The sequence below is a fragment of the Arvicola amphibius genome, chromosome 17 (assembly GCF_903992535.2).
Source record: "Arvicola amphibius chromosome 17, mArvAmp1.2, whole genome shotgun sequence".
Lineage (NCBI taxonomy): Eukaryota > Metazoa > Chordata > Mammalia > Rodentia > Cricetidae > Arvicola > Arvicola amphibius.
Window position 1 is genome coordinate 9,952,305 of NC_052063.2, and position 24,582 is coordinate 9,976,886.

Here is a 24,582-nt window from a genome sequence, read left to right on the forward strand (position 1 = left end):
AAAGATAATAGAGGGATATTTGTAGTCATTATTATTTTGTGGTGCACGTATATTAATTCAAAAAGAGGAATGTGGGCCAGTAAGATTGCTCAGTGGGTAAGACACTTGCTGCCAGACTTTGTATCCTGAGTTCAGTGTCGGTCCTAACAGCCTAAGTTTAACCCTCATGACCCACGTGGTAGAAGGAAAGAACTTAACTCCCACAAATTGCTGTCTAACCTCCACACGTGAGCCATGGAATGCATGTATTCACACACACAAGAAGTAAATAAATGTAATTAAAATGTTTTAATGCATTTACTTTCATTTTATACATGTGTTTGCCTCATGTAATCTGTGCACCATCCCGATGCAATCTGTACACTGAAGTGTTAATCTAATTAATCATAACCAGTATAAACCAGGAGTCAAATGTTGGGGTAAGAACGTGGAAGATCAGAAAACTAGGAACAACCTCCAGTTGCTTTCCACCTGTCTCCTTTCTACATCCAAAAGGGCTGAGGTCCTCTCCCACTCCGCCTTTCCACTTCCTGTCTCCACCTCCCAAGTGCTGGGGTTAAAGGCTTGAGCCACCACAGCCCAGATTCTATGGTTAACGAGTGGCTAGCTCCACCTCTGATCTCCAGGCAAGCTTTATTTGTCAGAACACAAACACAACATCTCACAACAGTGCATCATGTGTTCTCCTGCGTGTGGGGCCCAGAAGTGGGTAGGGTGCCAGGTTCCCTGGAGGCAGAGCCCCTTTGTGGGTGCTCGGAACCAAACTCGGGTTCTCTGCAGGAGCATCAAGCTGTCTTAATTAAGCCGTCTCTCCAGCTCCCAGCCCTAAGTTTTTTTAAAAAAGTATGTAATCTAGTTTAGCAACAGCCTAACACACAGACAGACAGACAGACAGACACACACACACACACACACACACACACACACACACATCCTGATAGAACTCCATTTTAACAAAAATCTCATTTGAACCTTAAACATTTTAATTTGCTTATTAAGAAAGACAGGGTCTTAGTATGTGGCCTGTAGCTTGCTATGTAGATCTGAGCAACAAATAACATATGTGGTCTCCAAAATGCCGCCTGAGAAAAACATTTGGTAGACCTTGATTATTTCTCCTCTGCCAAACCAGAGAGCACAACTGAGCCCACAAAGACGAGCAAACGTAGGAATGGGCCAGCCAGGCGAAGCTCTGGGGATCATCTCCAAAAGGAAGGCTTTTCATACCCTGCTGATAGACTTCAGATTGTGGGATAGGGACACGAGAATGTCAGGTCCCGAGGAAACTCCAGTTCTCCAAACTCCAGAAGGCAGTCTAGATACCCAGAAACGAGCTCAGCCTGGACAGTGGGAGGACTTCTGACAGCATACCTCAGGAACCTGCGAAACTGGCTCCCATCTGCCAGAGGGAGTCATTTCCCTTACCTCGGGCAGAAGGGACAAATGTCTATAGGGTGCCTTTTAGCATTTCAAAGCACCGGCTAGCCCAGGCTTCCTCAGTACCCCTTAGACATTTCAGAGTCTATGCTAGCATCCTAGCCCGTCTTGCCTCCTCACCTACCCTAGGCTCCCTCAGCCCCAAGGCTTCCTGTCACTCCGTTCCTCTCACTGTGCTCTCTCCAGTCTCTATTAGTCTCTGCATTCTGGCAAGTAGCCCTGGTCGGTCATGCTCAGTCTCCTTCCTTCTGTCTCTACTCCCGACTTCCAGTTGCCTCTGGCTGTTCTTACATCTGCAATAAAAACCTTAACCGTATCATGGGACAGTCATGTGGGTAATTTCTTCACTGCACCCCTCAAATACAGACAATACCCAGTGTCATTCCGAAATGTCCTTATGGTTGTTGCTTTCAACAGCTGGTGGTTTGAACTCGGCTTTCTGTTGTGTTGTTGTTCTTGAAAAGTAGCCTATGACCCACTGAGGCACGTGGGACTTCCTTTTCCAGGTATCGGCAAACACAGAAGACTCGACCATGAGTGGTTACCTCTACAGATCCAAGGGCAGCAAGAAGCCATGGAAACACTTGTGGTTCGTCATCAAAAACAAAGTACTCTACACATACGCTGCAAGTGAGGTAGATGGGTGCTTAAGAGGACTTTGGGGTTTTGTTTCAGTTTGTGGAGTTCGTGGGAGGGTTTTTGCTTTGCGCAGAGCCGAGGATGGCCTGGGCATGCCAAGCAAGTACTGTTTTAGACAGAGAAAGGTGCTTGCTTGTCTTGTTTTTTTGAGGCAGTGCTCGCCGAATAGCCCAGGTTGGTTTATAATTCACCATTTATCCCAGATTGTCTGAGTCATCCTCCAGCCTCAACCCATCCAATGCTAGGATTACAGGTGTGAGCCACCATGCCTCTCCTATTACTAGGACTTTTTGTGGGGGAGCCAAGGGTTCAAGACAGGGTTTCTCTGTGTAGCCCTGGCTGTACTGGAACTCACTCTGTAGACCAGGGTGGTTTTGAACTCAGAGATCCCGAGTGCTGGGATTAAAGGTGTGTGCCACCACTGCCCGGTGTTACTAGTACTTTTAATGGGAATAGAATTATTCTTTTTTTTTTTATGAACTCTTACTCCAGTGTTAGGAATTTTGAAGAGTACTAAAATGCAGATGTTTCTGTTATCATGTGACTGCCATTTCACACAGGACAGAGATTGCCCTCTCTTCTAGCATCTCTTGGTGTCCCCCAGCTCGTAGTGATAAGCGTTCTCATCGACTGTCTCCAACTGCCCTTATCTGTGTCCCAGCAGCCTATGAAGGCCTCTAGGGGAGCTGGGTGTGGTAGCACCTGCCTGCAACCAAGCAGTAGGAGGATAGGAGCAAGAGACTCAGGAGTTCAAGGTCAGCCTCAGTGATGTGGAGTTTTATACCACCCTGGGTTTCCTGAGACTCCAGAAGGAAAGGAGGGAGGAGCAGGCATGGTGGCACATGCCTTTAATTCCAGTACTTAATGGCAGAGGCAGGTGGATCTTTGAGAGTTCCAAGCCAGCCAGGGTTTCATGGTAGAGAAAAATAAAACCTCTGGAGAATCCAGGCAGAAAAATCACGGTGAGCTCCAGGTCCTCTTGGGCTGTAGAGTGAGACCTCGTCTCAACAACCAGCCAGAATCCCAGAGTTCCTCCGTGGGATCTGGGCCAGTCACCTACTGCTTAGGTACGTGGTATCTGCACCCATAAACTGTTTTCCTTGACTGCCCTAAAACAATGGGAGATTCATTGGGCACAAACATGGCAGGTGGCGGGTAGGTGGCTCACTGCTGACTCAGTAAAACTGAGCTGCTAGAATTGCTGTGTTGTCTGTTAAATCGAGCTGTGTAGGTCAAGGCTTTTCAAGCCTGAACTGCATCTAACCCTGAAAGCCTGTCTTTCCTTGTCTGTTGCTTAGGATGTGGCCGCTTTGGAGAGCCAGCCTCTGTTAGGGTTTACCGTCACTCAGGTCAGAGACGAGAGCTCAGAGTCGAGAGTGTTTCAGCTGCTGCACAAAGGCATGGTGTTTTATGTGTTCAAAGCAGACGATGCCCACTCCACACAGAAGTAAGTCATGCAGATTCCCCCTTGTTGTTTTAAATGACATTTTAAAAGCACAGAGAACAACTCTCAGAGATCCAAGTTTGAAAGATGTGACCCGTTATTTGGATGATTTAAAAACAGGAGGTGAAAGAAAATCGGAAGTCCTGTCCATCATGTGTGTGTGCACATGACCTGGGAGGACACGCTGGAGCTCTGCTCTGGGGGAGGCAGAAGTGCAGGCGGAGCCCTCACCTTCAGTGACAGTGGCTGAAATCCCCCATCCAGGTGTGAAAGTGGCTGAAATCCCCTATCCAGGTGTTTTGTGCATGAGCAGGACTGAAAAACAAATCTGCTGGCTAACTATGAGGGAAAATCAAACACATTGAGAGACTCACAGTTGTTTCCAGACACTGAGTAGGAGGAAACAGGTATGTTTTAGATGGTCAAGGCACAAGCAGTCTCTTCAGGACTCCAGCAAGAATCTTAATTTGAGGTGTTGAGAAAATCTTAATTTGAGGTGTTAATTTTAGGTGTTTAACCTAAAGGTGTGTACCCGTGAAGGGCCCTCTCTGAGCAGGTAGCTCGGCTCACCTCTCCTCTCATCTGATTTAGTCCACCCCAGAGAGCATACGTGTGTCCATGTTTTCTCAGCAGGCTTTAAAATTAAGTGCCTGGGATACAAGGGAGCACTTTGAGGATTAGCAGGGTGGGCAGGTTTGCAGGCAGTTAAGAGTTAATGTGCTAGAATTGCCTATGTTCCTGAGTACCAAGCAGGCACCGTGCTACACTCTGAGAGACTCCCCCTGCCTTCGTCTGCTTTAGGGTATGAAGCGATGGACAGCTTTTTATCCAAATAACGCCTTCTGGGTGTTGAGAATTAAATTGCTTATTTGTGACAAGGTTTTATTAGATTTGATTTGGGGTGTGTGTGTGTGTGTGTGTGTGTGTGTGTGTGTGTGTTTGGGTGTTTGCCTGCATGTATGTCTATGCACCACTTGTGTGCCTGGTGGAGGTCAGAAGAGATGATCATATCCTCTGGAGCTGGAGATACATGCAGATGGTTGTGAGCCACCATATGGGTACTGGGAGCTGAACCTGGCTCATCTAGAGCTGTCAGTGCTCTTAAGTGTTGAGCATCCCTCCAGCCTCTGAGGGACTTCGTAAAGGTGTTCTGATGCAGTACAGCATACGCTGTCTGCACCTAAAATCTGAAGTTTTGGAAATTCTGCCTTGAAATTTGAGCTGACTATGTTACAGGCTACTGTGAAACGTGGTGATTTCAGATGCTGATGGCTTGCTCCAGTCCTTTCTTCTGTAATCTGTCACTGTAAGAAGTCATTTGTTAGTAAGCGGAAGGGTGGAGTGAGTTCCAGGGAGTCCGGGTAGCAAAGAGCAAATGGAGACAGACAAGCATATTCTGAGTGACCACAGCTGTGTCCTGCCAGATGAAACCTGGAGACTCGAAAATTTGTGATAACTTCTATGAGACTGTGGAAAGCTTTGTGTCGTGTGGAAATTCTTGAGCTCAGATCAGTTCCATTTCATTGAGAAATTTAGAACAAGTTTGGTTTAGGGGACCAGTAGGGGGATTTTGGTTGATAGAGTTAAGGGGAAGCACACATCCATAGCTAGTTTCCAAAACTCACCGAGTCAGATACTAGAAAGGAAAGGAATCGTGATAAGGGCCTTTGCTGACACATCCCTTCCGAAGCCCAGTAAATACACATGTGTGTGCACACGTGCACACACACTTAACATGTGTGTAGGTGACATTAGTGTGGAGATCAGAGGATAACCTGCAGGAGCCAGTTCCCACCTTCCCCCATGTAGGTCCCAGGGACTAAACTCGGGTTGTCAGACTTGGTGGCAAGTGCCTTTATCTACTGCGCCTTCTCACTCATCCTGGGGCATTTTAAAACATGTACACATGAAATAGCGATGTCACAGAGAACCCATTTTCCAGGCCAGATACTGGATTGCATTACCAAACAAAGGGAGGCTCCCTGTGTAAGAATGCCTGTGTCCGCAGGAAAGATCTCAGTCAGCGGTTGTGCCCACTCAGAGGGGTCCCGGGTCTAACAGCTCTCTCTCCTTGCCAGGTGGATAGAAGCATTTCAGGAGGGCACAGTGTTGTAGCAGCGTCGGCTTCATTTCCTCATTGTGATCCGACAAGGTGGAGGCGCAGCTCAGCAGAATGGAGGCAGAGCCCTTCAGAAGGCATGTAAAAAGGAACAGTGCCAAGATAACCCACCCTCAGCCGTTAGGAGATCAACTGTTTTGTTTAGGGACATGCAGTTCTTAAAGATGTTTTCATGTGTTATTTATTAAATGCCGATGTTTACTTGCTGGTCAGAATTGTTTCTGAGACTCACACTGAACCCTAAAGCACTGTTTAGAGACGCGGACTTACCGTAATACTGTATGCTGTACACGGCTGATGTGCTGGCCATGCTGTCGTCTCTGCCTCCCATCCTGACGCTCTCACTGTTGGTAAGTCTTTACAAGTAAAACACACATATTAAGGAGCAAATTTCCATACAATGTTTGGTGTAGAAACTGCAATTACAAAATCGCTGGTAAAAATGCAGACTTTTGTATCACTAAATAAACCTAGGTGAAAATTTTTATATTGCAGTAGAGATCCACATAGCAAGCTTCTACCTCAGTAACTGTGAAGTGAAATCCCAGCCGTCTGTACTGATAACTGTGTAGCTCAGGCAAACCTTGAGCTGCGGTCTTCTGCCTCAGCCTCTGAGGAGCTGGAACTAAAGGCCTGCTCCACCGTGCTTGCTCTGTAAAACTGCCAGTTCAGTGTAAATGTGATTTTTTTTTCTTGGTTTTCTGAGACAGAGGCTCACTCTGGAGTCCAGGCTGCCCTGGAGGTCATTGTGTAACCTACACTAGCCTGGGATTCACTTGCTCGGCCTCTCAAGTGCGGGATTACATATGTGTGCCTCCAAGCTCCGTGATGAAAAGCCAGAATATTGCGGGGGAACGTGTCACCCAGAATCCCCTACTATTCTTAAGAGTTCAGAGCCCAAGTCATTGGTGTTATTTATATCTAAAAGGATGTTATATTTTCTATAACGTGTATTTTTAAAGTGATCTGAAATCAGTCACATTTTTTAAAGGGAATTTTATGCAACTCTGATTTGTTCCCCTTGACTTTCAGAATTCCCTCTTCCTCTCACCCTCTGTCTCCTTTGAGACCCAGGCTGTCCCCACCCATTGTCCCACCTCAGCACCCATGTCCACACTGGGCTCTGCCAGTCAGTGTCCCTCACTAGGGAAGGTTCATATTCTTGATTCTGGCCCACTTCCTGTCTAACATGTAAACCCCCTTGCACATAGCCTTGATGATTCAGCAGCAGCAGAACGAAGCTAACACGCTCGAAACTGTTCCAGTGTTTAAATATTTTGTTGGCTGAGCTTAAACTGTCAGCTAAAACACAGGCTTATCTATAGACTATTACATTAAAGGATGCAAGACATTTCTGGTTCTTTATATATGATTTTTAATTCTGCAAGAGATTTCTGGTTCTTTATATATGATTTTTAATTTAGTGTGATGTCAAAAGTTGGAAAGTATATCCTAAATACTATTTTTTTTTTTCATTTTGAACACATTCACAAGGCCTTTTGGATGCCTCTTGCTACAGATAATCTAGGCCTGAGGTAACAGATGTCGTTTTTCTCGGCTGTTTCTGGCTATGGCATAATTTGAAGCACTGTGCAATCTCATAGAACCCCACATGCAACCTTCCTTGTCATGGGAGGTGAATCTATCCTTTGCAACTTATTTTAGTTGGATCACATAAATTTTTTCCATGTAAACATCTGTGTGATTTGTGTAGTGCATTCCTTCGAAGACCAGGGTAATTTATAGTTTATATTTCTTCCGCCTTTTACCCTCTTTGAATTCTCAACCTCTTTAAGATTTGCTCATGAGCCTCAAAAAGTCTAAGAAGTATTAGCAAGTATTCTGAATCAAGAATCTCTTCAAAATCTAAATGTATATAAAGAGAAGTTAGTGCACAAAGTAATTCTTATATAATGAAAATTTGTATAGGATTATAATTGCCAATTGCTTAGTCCTATGGAAAGTTTTGGAAAAGACAATATACAAGCTCTCAGATAGTGCCCCCCCCCCAAAAAAAACATTCTAAATATGGAGTGAGACTGCATTCCCTACCCCTCATGATCCCTTCATAACCTAGTAAATATGGTCAATAATTTATTTAACCTGACTCTTTCAATGGCAAATATTTATAATTTGCCATAAGACTACTTTGGAAAGTATTCTTGAACCCAGAGTCTCTGGGAAGACACTGTACCCATGAGCTACATCCATCGCTGACATTTAACAGTGAGCAACACCAGTGCAGTCTGGAACATCTCGACTGTGGATCCCCAGAATGGTGCTCAGCACACAGACATGTGCTGCCCTCAAACCTTGCTCAGCTGTCTCCTAAGCACAGACACAGATGGCAGGCTGAGCTAGGAGAGGTGATATTCTCAGTATCCCTAAGTAGTGCCCCTCCGTCTGCAGCAGCTGAATGCAGAAGCTCCCCCCTTCCCCCACGTCCTAAGAGAATGAAAAGGCCATTCTTTACATTATCCCTTGTCTCTGAACCTCTTTCCGTTTTTGATGTTACCAGCATCGTTCTGTTTTCCCCCAATGGCCCTAGTTTTCTCCAGTAAGAAGCTCGATTCTTTACTTGCTAACACTTTTTTAAAATGGGGTCAGAGGACAAAGACTCAAAAGTATGCTTTTGTTAGCAAAATATCTAGTAGGCCCCATAGGGATGGAGGACGCCCTGATGTAGTCATCACAGCATTTGGGAATATGTCTTGGACTGCGCCCCTCGTAGTCAGATCGCTGGAATTTCCTATCTCATTGTTCTATATGATCCTTAAGAATAGATAATGTGTTTATTCTATCCGTTTCTCTTGGATCCCTGGAGCTTTAGCTGAAAACAGTGAGGACGGGGTCCCCAAGGCAGCTCCCCTGCCTCATCCTCACCATGCCCCTGCCTCAGTCACCGGACTCAGCTGCCACTGACACAGTCTCCAAAGCCCATATTCTAACTCAGCTCTTGCGCCCACTCTCCTCACCATCCTGCAGTCCACGTCGGTGGCCTTACTGACACTCACCTTTCTTCCATCCAAGCCTGTTATCTTCTGTACGAAAGGATACCACGTGGGGCTCTAGTACCTGACTCCTGGTCCCTCATGTCTTTCCAGCCTCGTTTCCCTGCCGGTACATCGCCCTTGCGGTCACTAGCGCTTCCCCTCAGTGCTGGGGGCACCGCACAGTGGCACACCACCTGCCTCCCATATATGAGGCCCGGGTTCAATCCCATATCTAGAAAACCAATTCTGTTTTCTGACTTCAGTGCCTCCTTTGTGTGGTCTGTTTTAAACCTTGCCAAAGCGATCTGCCTAAAGCAGAATTCCGATCTAATGCTTTTCCTGTAGGCTTCAGTGGCTCTCCCAGTTTGGCATGGAGCAGCTCCTCTGATCCCATGCACTCCAACTCTCTCCGTTCATAGCTCCCTTCCTCATGTCAATCAGCACGGCTCCCTTTTCTTGTTATCTGACACTTCATTGATGGGGTCCTTTTCCCCTCCTCTCCTTTAGACTAGATGCTCTCATTCCTGTGTCCTGTATCTTCAGTTCTTAAACCGACTGGCATCCTTCTTACCATGCTCTGTCCCCTGGAGGCTTACCACACATCCTAACAATGCCTTACACGCAGCGGATAGACGTTTGCTTGTTGAGTATCTTCTACAGGCTCCTAAAAAGTATCTTTAGTCCACATACTCTGGAGCCTATGCCACTTTTAATGTTATTTTCTAAACGACAATCTATGGTGTTTTTTCTAGTTACTTCTAGGACAGAATCTTAAGAAGGGAAACAAGTTTTTTACTACACTGCAGTGACGGCTGTGGTTCTGATGGTAAACTTGCCTTCTAGAAAAAAATAAAAAATAAAGGTAGTAGCTTTTTTAAAAAAAAGTATAAAAATATTTCTTCTCCTTTGGGGTGAGGAATGGAGGGAGACACCATTCCCTCTCATGGAGTCTCTTGCTGTATGTGTGAACCAGTTTCAAAATACTTTTTAAATGGCTTTTAATGTTTTCCTCAAAACACTTTTTTACTTAAAGTGATAATGGTTTGTATCTTACTGTTCATATATAGTTTATAAAATAAAAATAGCATTGTAAATAATGTTAATATGTATTATAATTTATACAAAATAAATTTACTATAATATCTACTGCTGGTGTGGAGTCCCTTATTAGAGTTTTGGTTTTTTTTTTTTTTTTTGGTTTTTCAAGACAGGGTTTCCCTGTAGTTTCTAGAGCCTGTCCTGGAACTAGCTCTTGTAGACCAGGCTGGCCTCGAACTCAGAGATCCGCCTGCCTCTGCCTCCCGAGTGCTGGGATTAAAGGCGTGCGCCATCACCGCCCGGCTTAAGAGTTTTTTTTTAAACTCATTTTTGACACCATGTTGTCCAAACTGGCCTTCAGTTTTCAGACCTTCCCCTCAGCCTCTTTAGTAACTGGGATTATAGGCATGAGCTGCTAAGCCCAGCTTTAATGAAGTCTTTTAAGCTGTACCTTTAAGGTGAACCTCACTAGCACCCTGTTGCTAAAGTTTGACCAAGGGAGACACGTCCCCTACAGTAATGTTCCTAATGTGGTTTATGTTACCAAGACTGATTTATTTGGTTAGTTTTGACACAGGATCTCACCCTGGCCTAATATTCATAGGAATGTCCCTGCCTCACCCTACGAAGTAGGCATTACAAGCATGAGCCATTGCGCCCTGCCCAAGTTTTAATAAATCAACTTCTTGCGACTTAAGTACATTTACTGGAAAAAGCATCCTTTGGCCATGTGTATTAAGCACTGAGAATAAAGAAAACATGACAAGTGCCTTTTCCCTTGAACCCAGCATGCTTTCATAGTTTACACATTTGAGACCAACTTAAGGATATATTGGGAGGGTTGTGTTGTGGCCAAACCAAACAACACTAAAAGGTAGAGGCGGACTCTCAGAGAACTAAGTATGAAACGGTTCTAATTGCTAGGGAAGGCTGCATGTCCCTTGTCTATGTCTAAATCCTTCATTCCATTGGAAAATGGCAACACTTTTTTTTAAAGATGTAGCCCAGGTTACCTTCAAACTGTAGCCATAGATTGTAGTGCCCATGCTACTACAGGTTGGTATGTGAGCCAGGAACTAGGCAGAAGACTTAAAAACATACACACACAGACAGAGACACAGGGACACGCGTCATCGTTGAGACAAGAATGCCAACTTTATTGTGCTCAGGGGCAGCTTATATAGGGATCTTTAACTGATAGTCATGCCCCAGATCTCGGGATCTTTCAGCTGCAGGCCTCATCAGAACCCACTTCCCTGCCATCAGGGTCTCGTGCTCAGAGCAGCTGCAGGCACAGGTAAACAAGTTGTTTTGCTCAGTTCACTCCAGCAGGCAAAGGAAGTCAAATGGCGAGGGGTCTGCAGCTCCCAACAATGGATGGCTTTGAGCTGCTGTTCCTCCAGCCTCTGCTTCCCAAGTGCTGGGATTACAGGCATGAGGGACCAGGAACAGGGGACAACAATTATTCTGCCCAGCACAACAAAGTCTTAGTCCCCCGTCCCAACTGGGAATTCTGCTCTGAATCTGGCTGCTTTTCTATAGAGCTTATCTAGATGCAAAGGAAATTTCCAGCTCACTTTTTAATGTCTGGACCACACAGTACTTAGAATGCAGGGCAGAGCTTTTTGCCACAGGTGACCTGCCAGGACGTGATGTTCCTTCCATCAGTGACCTTTCGTTTTACAAATCTTTACTGACCACCAGGAACTGTTAAGAAGGTAACATACACAGTGGTGTGTTCTTGCCCTTCACTAAATCAGCCCAAACTAAATACAGTTTGACGCGATTTTGCCTCAGCTTGTTCTCTGTTGCTGGGAAGTTGTATATGACCGGGTTCTACCCAGACTCCTTAGCTAATAGTTTACTCTATAATCTGAGAGAGTGCCTATAAAACAAAGTCCAGTTTTCTAGAGAGTAAAGGCATCGATCCCAAACCGATTAGGTTATTATTACTCAAAACATCCTTTAAGGGACTGGAGAGATGGCTCAACAGTTAAGAGGACCCAGGTTCAATTTCCAGCACCCCTATGGCCACTCAAAACCATCTGTAACTTTAGATCCAGAGGATCTGATGGTCTATACCAGCACCGGGCATGCTTGTGCACAGGCATGCAGCGCAGGTAAAACACCCATATTAAAAAAACCAAAATCCTGCGGCACTGGAGAGAAAGACAGGAGGATCACGAGTTAAAAGACCTGTCTGGGCCGGTGTTGGTGGCGCAGGCCTTTAATCCCACCACTCGGGAGGCAGAGGCAGGTGGATCTCTGTGAGTTGGAGGCTGCCTGGTCTACAGCACGAGTTCCATGACAGGTTCCAAAGAAAACCAAACAAACAGGAAAAAAAACCTAACTAAAAAACAAAACACCTGACTGGGTTTCCAACAGGCCCTGTTTCAAAAGACTTGTCTTTTTCTTCTTTCTTGCAAGATTTTTACTTTGAGTGTAGGGTATTTGACCTGCACATGTGTTTGTGCACCAGAAGAGGGCACCAAATCCAACGGAACCGGAGTTACAGAAGGTTGTGGCCGATCGGTCCTACAGGTGCTGGGAATCAAACCGAGTTCTCTGGAGGGGCAACAAGTACTCTTAACCAACGAGCCATCTCTCCAGCCCTCGGTTGTCATTGATTTCTAGTCATATGTGTTAGGGTATGTGCACATGGGCTGCAAGTGCCCGCGGAGGCCCGCGCCAGAGTTGCATCTAAGATGCAGGACATCTGACCGACACGCGGCAGCGGCGGCGGCGGCGGCGGTCTCCCTCCACACCTGCAGGGGGCAATCGACTTCCAGAACCGCCGCTGGACTCCGGGGCCCTCGGCTTCACCCTGGGAACGTCACCGCCGCTGGCCGCTGCTCCACCGCGCTACCGCGCAGGCGCCGAGAGCACCGTGCACCGCCGAGCCGAGGGAGGGGTCACGAACTCTGACCCCCACCCCCAAATCCACAAACCCAGAAAGCTCCCCTTGTACCCCCTCGGCCTCGGGTCCCCCTCGCGTCAGCTCTCTGCAGCCCAGCGGCCGCCGCGGCGGGAGGGGTAAGTCGGGTACGGGACGGCTCAACCGCCAAGTGTCGCGGCCCCGGGGGGCCCGAGCGCCCGAGTGTGCGAGCGCCCGGTCCGCCCACCGAGTGTCCGGGAGGTGAGCGGACCGCCCGAAGCCGCGGGAGCCCGGGCGGGACGGTGACCTTTCACCCGCGGGGAACGCTTCCGTCTCGCCGCCGCTTCCTCCGCCCCGGGGCTGTGCGCGTGGTGGGTGCTGGGCGGGGAGCGGCGGGCCGCGGACCCCGGCGCTACGGACGTCGCCCTCCGCCCGCACTTGACTCTTCTTCCAGCGAGGGGACGAGCTGCCCCTGCGATCGTGTCTAGGAGGAAAGGTGGCCCACGGTATCTCATGCCCTGGGCACAGCAGAGCGCCCGGTAGCCCTTTTGTTAAGAGTCCTGTCTCCAGTTCCTGCAGATGGCATCTTGTGAAGGGCGGATATGGCCAGGTTGTCCCTTACCCTTCAGTAAGTAGGTCAGCCTGAGTTGGAAAGGACAAGCAAAAAAAAAAAAAGACTTGAAGTTAAATCCTCTTAGGGCTTTTCCCACCCCTTGGAAGTTAAAAGTACGCCTTAGACTTTGAGGGAGGGGTTTTTCCTTGTTTTAAACAGTGTCTGCTTGTTTACCCGGTTGGGTGATTGTTTTTAAACTTTGTGTCCGCTTTGGTAAATTTGGAAAGAGATTATTGTTCTGTTCTGTTCAAACTACCAAGATGAAAAGAAAATCGTTTTGGGAGCATGTTTTAGGAATTGTAAGTTTTGGGGGGTAGAAATTCAAGTAAATTAGGGGAGATTCCAGGAAGGTGAGGAAAGTGGGAATTTATTGTGGACCATTTAATATTGATGAAGAAAACGTTGGATGACCCGTAGGAGCCAGGCTGATGAAGCACACCTGTAATCCTAGTCCTCTGGAGACTGGGGCACCAAAGATGGCCTGGCATTCCAGGCCAGGCTGACTTAGAAGCTGTGTATCCAAACCCCAGAAGACCTGCAGAAGATAAAGGAAAGGTGGTATGTCCTTTGGATCAATAGGTCCTCTAACCTTTGGGTGTGTCTTGAACCTTTGGATACAATGTAATTTTTCTATTTGCTGTCACTCCAGAGGCTTGTGGTGGAAGGGTGGCCGTCACCAAAGTTCATGTGTCTGGGTCAGGCTTCTGTACTGTTTCCTCAGAGCCTCAGAACTCTGGTTTACAAAAGCTGTTTTAATGTTGCTTTCCTTGTCATTAATGAAGATACGTGTATCCGTTACCACAAAAACAAAAGGAAAGCACACATGGTGCCAATAAATGTAACTGGTTTCATCATTCAGTGTAAAACAGTTGAAAGGTTTTGAGGGGACAAAACCATGGCAACAAACCCTGTGTATCTAGTGTGGATGTGATGAAGTATGTAATTCCCACTCCAGTGATGGCCAAGACAAACTTATAACACTTTAAGACCCTCTGTGCCCCCCCCCCACACTACAATCTTTTAAAACTGTCTCTAGAAAAATGGGCCTCTGTTCAAAAACTTTAGATATTCATAGAAGTCTGTTCTTGAATCCCAGTCAACTCTTCTTGTACACAGTCTATGCTGGATCATCCAAAAATAGTGTGTAAAGTGGAATTTGAGCTGGGTCTCAGAGGTGAAGTAGGAGATTAAGGTGGGAGTGTTGAGGTCATTGGATTCCATGTTTTCTGTTCAGCATGAGGAACTGCTGAAGTTTTACCTCGGGGATCCCTTCATAGGGAATTCCTTGGACCAACTTTGTGCTTTGTAAACACCTTGACATTTGACATATAGCATTGGAATTTAAAGGAATGTGAACTTGTGTTTTTCTGGGGAGGGGACTCTCCATTAGTATATGTGTATGGATGTTTTGCCTGCAGTATGTGTCCAGGGCGTACAGTGCCCTCAGGGGCAGCAGAGGTGTCAGATCTTCTGGAACTGGGGCACCAGGAGCTGGTGAGCCACCGTGCAGGTGGAGGAACGGAATTTAGGTCTTTGGAAGGACAAGTGCTCTCAGCCCTGGAGCCATCTTTCCTGCCTGAGGAGGTTATTTTTAATTTAAAAAAAAAATCTCTACTATAAACATCTCTATAGAGCAAGTTTTCGCCCTGTTTTTTCATGTTAGTTTTTTAGTAAAACTTTCAATTTTATCTTTTAACATAAATATATCCCAGTTACTTCCTTGAAGCAACATATTCAAGTCAATGGATTTTTAAAAAAAAAATATGACAACTGTTTTGAGAGCCATAAATCATTATGGAAAAAAATGAACCAGATCAGACTTACGCTCCATCAAGGACGTAGCGTCATCGTTCAGTTTCAGTGACCTTTGACCTTGACTATCTTAAGAGCCACCTCTGCTTGCTGTGAAGCTCTGCAGGCAGAGCCTGTTTGCCAGTACTGGAAAACAGACAAGCTCACAGCATCACAGATCCTGAATGAACAGGGCTGCCCAGCACAACTGACTCTGTGCCTTTTGGCTACAGGCGTGTAAATGGAGATTGTGTGTTGGTTTCCTGGCTGCCTAGACTTAAATAATCACACAGAAACTATATTAATTACAACACTGTTTGACCGGTGGCTCAGGCATGTTCCTAGCTAGCTCTTACATCTTAAATGAACCCATTTCTATTAATCTATGTTCTCACCACAAGGCTGTGGCCTACTTACCAGTTCCCGTGTCTTTCTCCTTTGGCAGCTAAGTGGTGTCTGTCAGATTGCACCTTCTTTCTCCCAGCATTCAGTTTAGTTTTCCTGCCTAGCTCTGTTCTGCTCTGCCATAGATCAAAGCAGCTTCATTATTAACCAATGGTAATAAAACATGTTCACAGCATACTTAGGGGAATCCCACATCACAGGCACCTCCTTCAGTGGGTAAAAGTACATTTGTTTCTGCAAACTTTGATTTCTGCTACAAGCCGACGTTCTCCCCTACAGTTTCTCCAGCAGCATCCATGCAGAAACTTAACAAAAGCTTTTAGCCTTGAACTTTCATTCATAAAAAAAAAAAAAATCCATTGACGTTAAGATTACTGTCTCTCCAGCCTGTGTGCCCTTGCACGGGGCAGCAAAAACAGTTTTTCAAGTATGCTTCCTTCCTAAACATATCTTAAACTAGCTACTAGACCATGTTAGAAATACTGGTTGTGCTATCTCGCTGAATTACCAACTTTAACATTCCTTAAACCTGGTAAAACACTGCTGGAATTGGTCACATTAATTGTGGAAATTCTGTTGGAAAGAACGCCGTTGAGTAAAGAGACATGAATTTCATCACTAGCTCTGTTCCTTTAGAGGCCCTGACTAATGAACCCCCTTTCCTATGAGCCACTGCTAATGTTTTAATGGTGGCACATATACCCACTGTATATGTAACATGCACAGGTTTTGCAAGTGTATAAGACTCTTTGTAGGATACAAATAAATACTTTTCACTGACAGTAACAATTTCTCAGAGCTTTTTTTCTCCCTTCATTTGAAGAATCTTAAGAAACATTCAAATTATTCTTTTGGTTTATTACAGTGTGTTGCATAAAGTGTCAACTCGGCTGCTTTCATGGTCTCTGCACCCAAATCCTCATTAAAAATCAAGCTGGGGTTATTTATTTTTCACATCATCATGAATATTAGAAATAAATCTATATCGCAAAGATGATTGGACTTTTTTTTCTTGTCAATTTGGGTATTCTACAGTATGGCTAGGAAGAGTTAGACAATTATCCATACCTGAAAAACAGCTTAGTCCTAAAATATAAATGAATATCACTTATAATTTTTAAAATAAATGCTAGCTTTAGTGTAGCATAATTAATAAAAACCCACAGACAAAAATTGGGATTCAACCTGAAGGTCAGAAAAGCAAAACAGCTAGCCACTGGTAAGTCCGAAATGGCGATCCTGCCTCCAGGAATCTCAGAATGAGCCTGTATCTGAGAGCTGTCTCCTTCTGTCTTATATTCCTCTCTCAGCTGAGATTAAAGGCATACACCACTTGGTTTCTATGGCATACTAGTATGGAAAAGGGAAAATGCTGTGGGTTAATGCTCTGTTTACTGTAAAGATTGGTCGTATTGGTTTAATAACTCGCTGATTGGCCAGTAACCAGGCAGGAAATGTAGGCGGGGCAACCATAGGAGAATTCTGGGAAAAAGAAAGAGATTCAGTTACAAGCCAGACACAGAGGAAGCAAGGTGAGAATGCCTTACTGAGTAAAGGTACCAAACCACACAGCTAAACATAGATAAGAATTATGGGTTAATTTAAGTTGTAAAAGCTAATTAATAATAAGCCTGAGCTAATAGACCAAACAGTTTATAATTAATATAAGCCTCTGTGTATTTATTTAATACTGAATGGTTGTGGGACCAGGCAGGACAGAAAGTTCAGTCTACACTTTATCTTATGAAATTACACTTGTGGTTAAATTTTTAAAATGCTCTTTATAGCTAAACAGTGGTATACACCTTTAATCCCAGCTCTTGAGAGGCAGAAGCAGGTGAATCTCTTAGTTTAAGGTCAGCCTTGTCTACAGAGTGAGTTCTGGTACAATCAGGGTTACCCAGAGATACCTCTTCTCAAAAAATCAAAATAATACTAATAATAAAAATAAGTAAAAATGTAGGGAGGTGGGGAAGAATTGGGAGAGTGGATTAAACATGATTAAAATATGTTGTATGAACTAAGCATGCTGGGTGCATGCCTTTAATCTCAGTACTCAGGAGACAGGGAGGTGGATCTTAGTTTGAGGCCAGCCTGACCTACAAATCAAATTCCAGAACAGCCAGGGCTCTGCACAGAAACTGTCTTGAAAAACCAATAAACCAATGTATGTATATATGTGTGTATACATATATAATTATTTTAATAAAAATTTGATCATATGTATATGTGTTGAGGGGAGAGCACATGAGCGCAAGTGTCCATGGAGACCAGAAGAAAGTGTCAGATCTCTGGAGCCAGAGTTGCAGGTAGTTGTGAGTTACTTGCTGTGGGTGCTGGGAGACCAGTGTGTGCTGCTAACTGCTGAGCCGTCTCTCCAGACCCCATGACAGCAGTTTTAAAATCCATATTATAATTTCTACCATCTAAAAATGTATTTGCCTTATTTTTCTATTGAACAAATAGACAAAGCTCCATGACCAAGGCAGTTTATGAAAGAAAGCATTTAGCCGGGAGGCCGTCTAGCACGCCTTTAATCCTAGTGCTTGGTAGGTGGAGGCAGGCAGCCAGCCTGGGCTACAGAGCGAGTTCCAGGACAGCCAGGGCTACATAGAGAAACCCTGTCTTGAAAAATAAAAACATTTAATTTGAGGGTTAATATTTCCAGAGGGCTAAAGTCCATGATCGTGACAACAAGCATGGTGCTGGGGCGGTAACTGAGGGTTTCCATGTTGAGGCAGCAACGAAAAGGCAGAGAGAGAGTGCACACGTGAGGGCTAACTGGAGGTCACATGGGCTGTGAAACCTCAGAAACCCACCCCAGAGACACAGTTCCTCCAGCAAGGCCATATCTGCATGTCTCTCCCAAACAATTCCACCAACTGGAAACTTCTGAGCCTATGGGGCCATTCTCCTTCAAACTACCAGAGTGCTAATTTGATAATTAGGCAGTGAAGAAAGACAGCAGGGAAATATTAGGAAATCTTTTTTATAATAATTACATAATCGTTTTCTGTAATTAAACCCTTCTGTTTCTTTAAGAACTGAAAAGTTCGTATCAGGGAAAGAACCTTCAGAGCACCTGGTAGTCTGAGCTGAGGAGTTTCGGGCAGAGTTCATGGTGTCATAGGTCAAGAAAGCAGGTTCTGCACAATGTGAACGTGTTCTGTGTTTAAAGCAAAGGTCGCAGTGACGTGGCTCCATACAATTCGGGTGGACCTGTGCTGCCAGCAACACCTTGGATTTACTGTGTATTTGATTCTGAGTTCACTTTTGGTCCTTACACATTTAGAAACCTTTTGCTGTTGCTAGATTTGTGATGACTCCCTTACATGATCTTGTGTGGAATAGAGACCCATAGTTTAAGAAACTGCCTGGTTTTTTGTTAATTCAACCATTCGTATGGACAGGATGAAAAGAAACGGTCGAGGAGATTGTACGAGAGAGATCAAAGTTAAGAGTGGCAAACGGAGCATCCTTACGCTTTTCAGATTTCATCTCATCTGTATGGGTATTGCGCCTGCATGTGTGTCTGTGATCCATCTTCATGCTTCATGACCACAGAGACCAGAAGAGGGGGTTGGGTGCCCTGGAACTGAGGGTGCTGGGAATCAAGCCCAGGTCCTTTGGAAAAGCATCCTTCTCTCCAGCCCTCATCCCCATGCTGGTGGCTTTCTACCTCGGCCTAATAAAGAAAGATACATAACCCTTCAATGACTAATTGAGTTGTCTCTTCTGTAAGATTTTGCTAAGTCTTGGGATAGCCGTGTTCTCAGTGTCCTATGCTCACTTAGTATGTCATTCATTTTGCTAACCTGAATGGCCCGCTCAGTACCCGCTACAGACATCGGCCACAGGAGTATTTTCACTTCCATCCTTTGCAGAGATGGTATTGACTGTCTTATTTCTGAAGAAACAGCCTCAGGTAATAAGGACATTATATAATAGCATGTGCACTTAGTTGCTGTTATAGTTTGGGGTTACAATTCTGAATCCTAGCACTCTTTAACAGACTGATCAGAACTTGAAACTGGGACTTGGCCTCCGGTGCTAAAAATAAGCAATTTAACGTTTTTGATGCACAGTGCCAAATTACTTCTCTGGGAAGGTAGAATAGTTTAAGCCATCAACAGTCTGTAGAATATGTTGGCCCTTGTCTGTAATTCTAATACATAGAAGCAGGAGGGTTAGGAGTTCATGGTCATCCTTAGCTACATAACAAGTTCAAAGCAGCCAGGGCCACCTGGGACCCTACCTTTAAAAACAAGTCTGGAGAGATGACTCAGCAGTTAAGAGCATTGACTGCTTTTCCTGGGGGACCCGAGTTCAGTTCCCAGCACCCACACTGGGCAACTCAATACTGCCTGTCATTCCATCTGCAAGGCACCGGACACCTGTCCTCCAGACATCTTCGTTCCTGCGCACAAATCTAAGTATGTGCACATAATAAAAATTTTAAAGAAGAAAAATGCCTGTTTTGTCTTCTTTTCTGTGCATTCTTGAGCACATATATTGATGAGTGTGTGACATTCTGAGTGAAGAGAAAAGCCGTTATCAAGGATGAGGAAGCACAGTACACTGCAAGAACTGGGATTCTGTACAGCTAGAATGTAAACTCTAGCAAATGACAGCCCAAATCCCGTAGATAAAAACCAGACTGTGATGAATATTGGGAAGATGGGTCATAGTAAATCTATTTGTTGGGTCTTTTGCAAAATAGTAAAGTAGGGCCTGGAGAGATAGCTTGCAGGCAGAGACAGGGCATTAGTGGGACTTGCCGTCTTCAAGCCTTGCCAAGAAAACATGAGCCCCAGCTTCAAGGGAAGACCCCCCACTCAAAGGATAGACAGTGATGGTGGAGGACACGCGTGCCCTCTGCTGGCCTCCACACATGTACGTGCACACAGTCACACAAATAAAACTAATTTTTTTTTGAAGTTGCAATTAGATAAATCGTATTGGACTTTGAGGTCCACCACTTGAAAACTAGCTGGTTATAATCTGGCTGTCCTCGAGGACCAGAAAGGACTTAATGTAAGCCTCGGTTGGTGGCGGTATTAAAACAGACAATGTTAAAGTCATCAGAAGCTGGATTTGAAAGGGAGAGTTGTTCTTGTTTTGGATGCTTGCTGCTTTTGTGTTTTTGTAAATTGAACTCCGGCCTCTTCTGGCACGTTAGGCAAGCATTCTACGATGGAACTCTCCCCGGCTTAATCATGTTCGCATGAAGGTAGAGGAATTATGGCTTATAACTTCACAGTGGCAGGAGGAAATCAAACACCTTTGTTCAGGGGGCTAGATCTTCGGCAGTGTCCTGGTGATCTCTGCATGCTATTCTACCCTGGCCCTTCCAGCCATGGGCTTCTTACTGTGTTTACAGTACTAGACCGCTGTGACGCAGGCCTCAGGTCGTAGCAGAGAGCACTTGATTATGGCCACAACAGACTTGCTACCTGTTTGTCCCGATGGGGACATTTTAATTATCAGGTCAGTAATGTCACATCTCAAAACCTACAGCTATGTACAACTATAGGTAACAATCCCCCAGCCCGCACAACACCTAGCACTGAAGGCTAGCCAGCAGGAAAGAAGCTTCCAGCACAGTTCCAGCCTCATTTCTCTTACGTCCTGTGACCAGAGCAGTGGGGCCATACCGTCTAGTTCTCGTGGACAGCCAGCAGCAGCAGCAGCAATTGCCTGTATAGTCTGTGGGTCTCAGAGACCTCCCTGACCAATAAATAGCAGGTCACAGGAAGCGTCCTACTTTAGGCACTGGTGTTTCCATATAATAGCATGTGACTTCTAAGAGCAGCTTTTTACAACATAGGACTGAGTATACAAAAACAGAGTAGTTACATGAACCCCCAGCATGTACCTCCCTTGGCTGACAGTATGTTCATTGCTAGTACACAGCCGATCTTATTTTGGCTAATACAGTGGTTCTCGACCTGTGGGTCAGAACCCTTTTGGGGGCATTGATCAACCCTTTCACAGGTGTGGCGTATCAGATCTCCTGCATATCAGATCCTTACCATTGCGACCTATCTCAGTAGCAAAGTTAGAGCTATGAAGTGGCAACGAGAAGAATTTTATGGCTGGGGGTCACCACAACATGAGGCGCTGTGTTTAAGGGTTGTAGTGCTGGAAACATTGAGAACCACCGGTCTGGTCCCTCACACACCCCACTACCTCAACTGGAATTACCTAAAAGAAAATTGTAGGCGGCATATAATTCCACTTACAAATTCTTCACTAGGTATTATGTGTATAATTGTAAAAAGGTTTTTCTTTTCATCTTTGGCAGATATTTTGAGTTAGATCATGGCGACTGTAGAAGAAATCGCACATCAGCTTATTGAACATCAGACGGGTGAGGTAGGTCTGGTCCCCAGGTCATCTGCTGACCCACTGAGCTTTCGTTTATGCTAGAAAGTACGGGGTGGAAGATAGCCCAGCTTTCAGACAGCTTCTCTGTGTGGTGAGAAGGAGTTAAATAAGGCAGTAGATTATGGTGAGTAGTATGACTTTAATCTGTACAGGGCTGTGGAACACACATAGACTAAATGTTTATAGAAATAAATGAAAAGCTAATAAAGAGTAGGAGGGGATCTGATCAGGGAATGTTGTTTGGGGATCGGGAAATCTGAGGCCAGTCTTAAATGACTACATCTTTTTTTTTTTTTTTTTTTTTTTCTGAAAAGTAGCCATGATATAGCATACATTTTGGGGATTTTATCCAGTTTGTGACATGTTACTCCCATAGACACGGTTAATTTTGTCTCTTCGGTCTGGACTATTTTGACCACATCTGACATGGTTATTTTTGAAGAGATTAAAAACACTGGGACACATCAGGCCCCAGAAGCAAGCATCAGAAAGCACAACGCTGCCTCTTAGTGACCTTCCCTGGCTTCCATTTCCTGTGGGAAAGAGAGATGGGCCCTGCTGTGCAATAGCACCCATGACAACCAGTCTCAGGGACCAGGGAGATGGCGCCTGCCACTAAATCTAATGCCCAGAGTTGGGTCCCCAGAACCTGTATGGTGAGGAGGAATGAGAACTCTTGAAGGTGTCCTTTCCCTCCACATGCACATTAAGGGTTTGCACGCTATGGAGTGCATGTATGTACATATGCACACACGTGCACACTCACGCAAGTAAATGCACAAAACTTAAAATGCTGAAAATAAGCAGGCTCAGTCCAGATCTGCAGTATAATCCAGGGAAGTTGGTTTAAGGTCTGATTGTAATAACTGGATCAGACCCTTGAGGTGGCTTAGCAAGTAGAGGCCATTTCTGAGCAAGCCTGGTGACGTGAGTTCAAGTCCTGGGACCCACAGAAAGGTGGAAGGAAGGAAGCAACTCCACAGGGGTGTCCTCTGACCACCACACACATGCAGTTCTCTTGTGCACACGTATGTGCACATACACACACACACATACACACATGCACAATAATAAGATAATAATAACTAGGATAGGATAGTTTGTTAAAACAAATATCCCCATAGTTCAGTCAAGTGTATCATAACCATACTATGTTATGGTTGATAAGGTTCGACTACTTCATATAAGTAAGTCTTATGATTATAGTAATGTAATAATGTAATAAAAATAAGTCTTCCTCAGGATATTAGTACCTATAAAAATTATTAATTTACCTGTCAGGCTACTGGCACATGCCTACAGTCCCAGAACTCAAGAGGTAGAGGCAGGAGGATCTCAAGTTCAAGGCCAGACTAGGTATAAATAATAGTGGACAAAATGATTAATTGTAAGAAAAAAGATTAGAATGTTTATGACTTCATGAGACATCATACCTGTTTTCTTAAGTGGTTTCCCTCCCCTGCCCTGGGTTCTCCATTTGTACCTGATGTGACTCCTGAGTCCACACTGCCGCTGACTTTTGCAAAGCTGCTCGCCATGTTTGGGTGCTGTTGGTGAACATTTCCACAGTTCAACATGCTATTAAAATATTCTGTTCTTTTCTGCACTATCTCTGTAAGACTGAATTTTCTTTTTAAATTTGAACCAGAACAGCATATGCTAATAGTCCAAAGGAAGGAACAGATATGAACTTACAGCTCTGTTAAATCAGATATTGAAAGAGCTCACAGAAATGTAAAACAGCACCACTCTTGCTAGTGAATATTTAGTGGAGAAATAAACTTAGTTTTCATGAAATGTTATTTCCCATTTGAATAATATATGAATTTTTAAAAATTAATAAAGGGAGCCGGGCGGTGGTGGCGTACGCCTTTAATCCCAGCACTCTGGAGGCAAAGGCAGGCGGATCTCTGTGAGTTCGAGACCAGCCTGGTCTACAAGAGCTAGCTCCAGGACAGGCTCTAAAGCTGCAGAGAAACCCTGTCTCGAAAAACCAAAAAAAAAAAAAAATTAATAAAGGGTTTTTAATTATCTTGGAAATTTTATTATGCCTTCCCCACCCCCACTTTCTTCATTTTATTCCCATAGGACAACCAGGGTAGAGTCAGAACATGTTCCCAGGCCTCAGGAGCGTCCTTCAGCAGGTGTAGCCAGACCCCTGTCCTGTGCGTCTAGATAGAGCATGACATGTTCTTCTGTCCCCAGGGGCTCGCACATAAGATCGCCAGCTCTACCTGTGGGCACTTTAGCCCTTGAGAAACTTGGTGACGTTCCCCTTGAGAGTGGCACTTCTTGTCACGTCCCTCCTCCTGCTGGGTCACTTCTACAGCTGAGGGCTCCTTTCCATCCTCCTGGACCTTGATGTGGATGTCTAACTTGACAGAGAGCTGGCTCCAGACTTTTATAAAGTGTTGAGGGGTCCTGAGACCTGAGAATGGCTTACCTAATTACTGCTCTCCATTGAAGATCAAGTTTATTATTTTTAAAAAAATTATTCTGTTACTCTGTAGTAAATACCCTTTTACCTATCTAATGTTTCAACCCAGTGACAGGTAGGTCATGCGTGTACCTAGTTCTCTTTTCTAAAAACTAAGTGAACATTAGACTTTTAACTCACAATCATACAGTTATTTTCATTGCTACTATTGCTAAGATTTTGCTACTGTTAGAAATCAAAATATAGTTTTCTAGATAGAGGTTTGCGAAAGGTGTCATAACCCATAGGTGGAGAACCATTGAGTGACAAGCAGTGAAGGAAGGAAGGAATTAGTAGTGATAATCAAAACCAAACAATCTTGCTATTGTACTTTTATTTATCTATTTATTGATTTATTTTGTATT

General features: G+C 44.7%; 2 protein-coding genes across 3 annotated transcripts in view; both read left to right on the forward strand.

Annotated features, from left to right (window-relative positions):
- Fgd6 (FYVE, RhoGEF and PH domain containing 6) overlaps positions 1-9,778 on the forward strand; it is a 121,653-nt gene extending 111,875 nt beyond the window's left edge. The window contains exons 19-21 of the mRNA XM_038314827.1: positions 1,944-2,072; positions 3,375-3,523; positions 5,599-9,778. Of these exons, the coding sequence (XP_038170755.1) occupies positions 1,944-2,072; positions 3,375-3,523; positions 5,599-5,635 (315 nt within the window). The 3' untranslated portion in view covers positions 5,636-9,778. The remainder of the gene's footprint in view (positions 1-1,943; positions 2,073-3,374; positions 3,524-5,598) is intronic.
- Positions 9,779-12,520: 2,742 nt separating this feature from the next.
- Nr2c1 (nuclear receptor subfamily 2 group C member 1) overlaps positions 12,521-24,582 on the forward strand; it is a 52,556-nt gene continuing 40,494 nt past the window's right edge. The window contains exons 1-2 of one of the 2 annotated variants that reach the window (XM_038314679.1): positions 12,521-12,703; positions 21,659-21,729. In XM_038314679.1, coding sequence (XP_038170607.1) covers positions 21,676-21,729 — 54 coding nt within the window. In that variant the 5' untranslated portion in view covers positions 12,521-12,703; positions 21,659-21,675. Of the gene's footprint in view, positions 12,704-12,905; positions 13,174-21,658; positions 21,730-24,582 lie in introns of those variants that run through there. The other variant, XM_038314680.1, reaches the window with a different exon arrangement.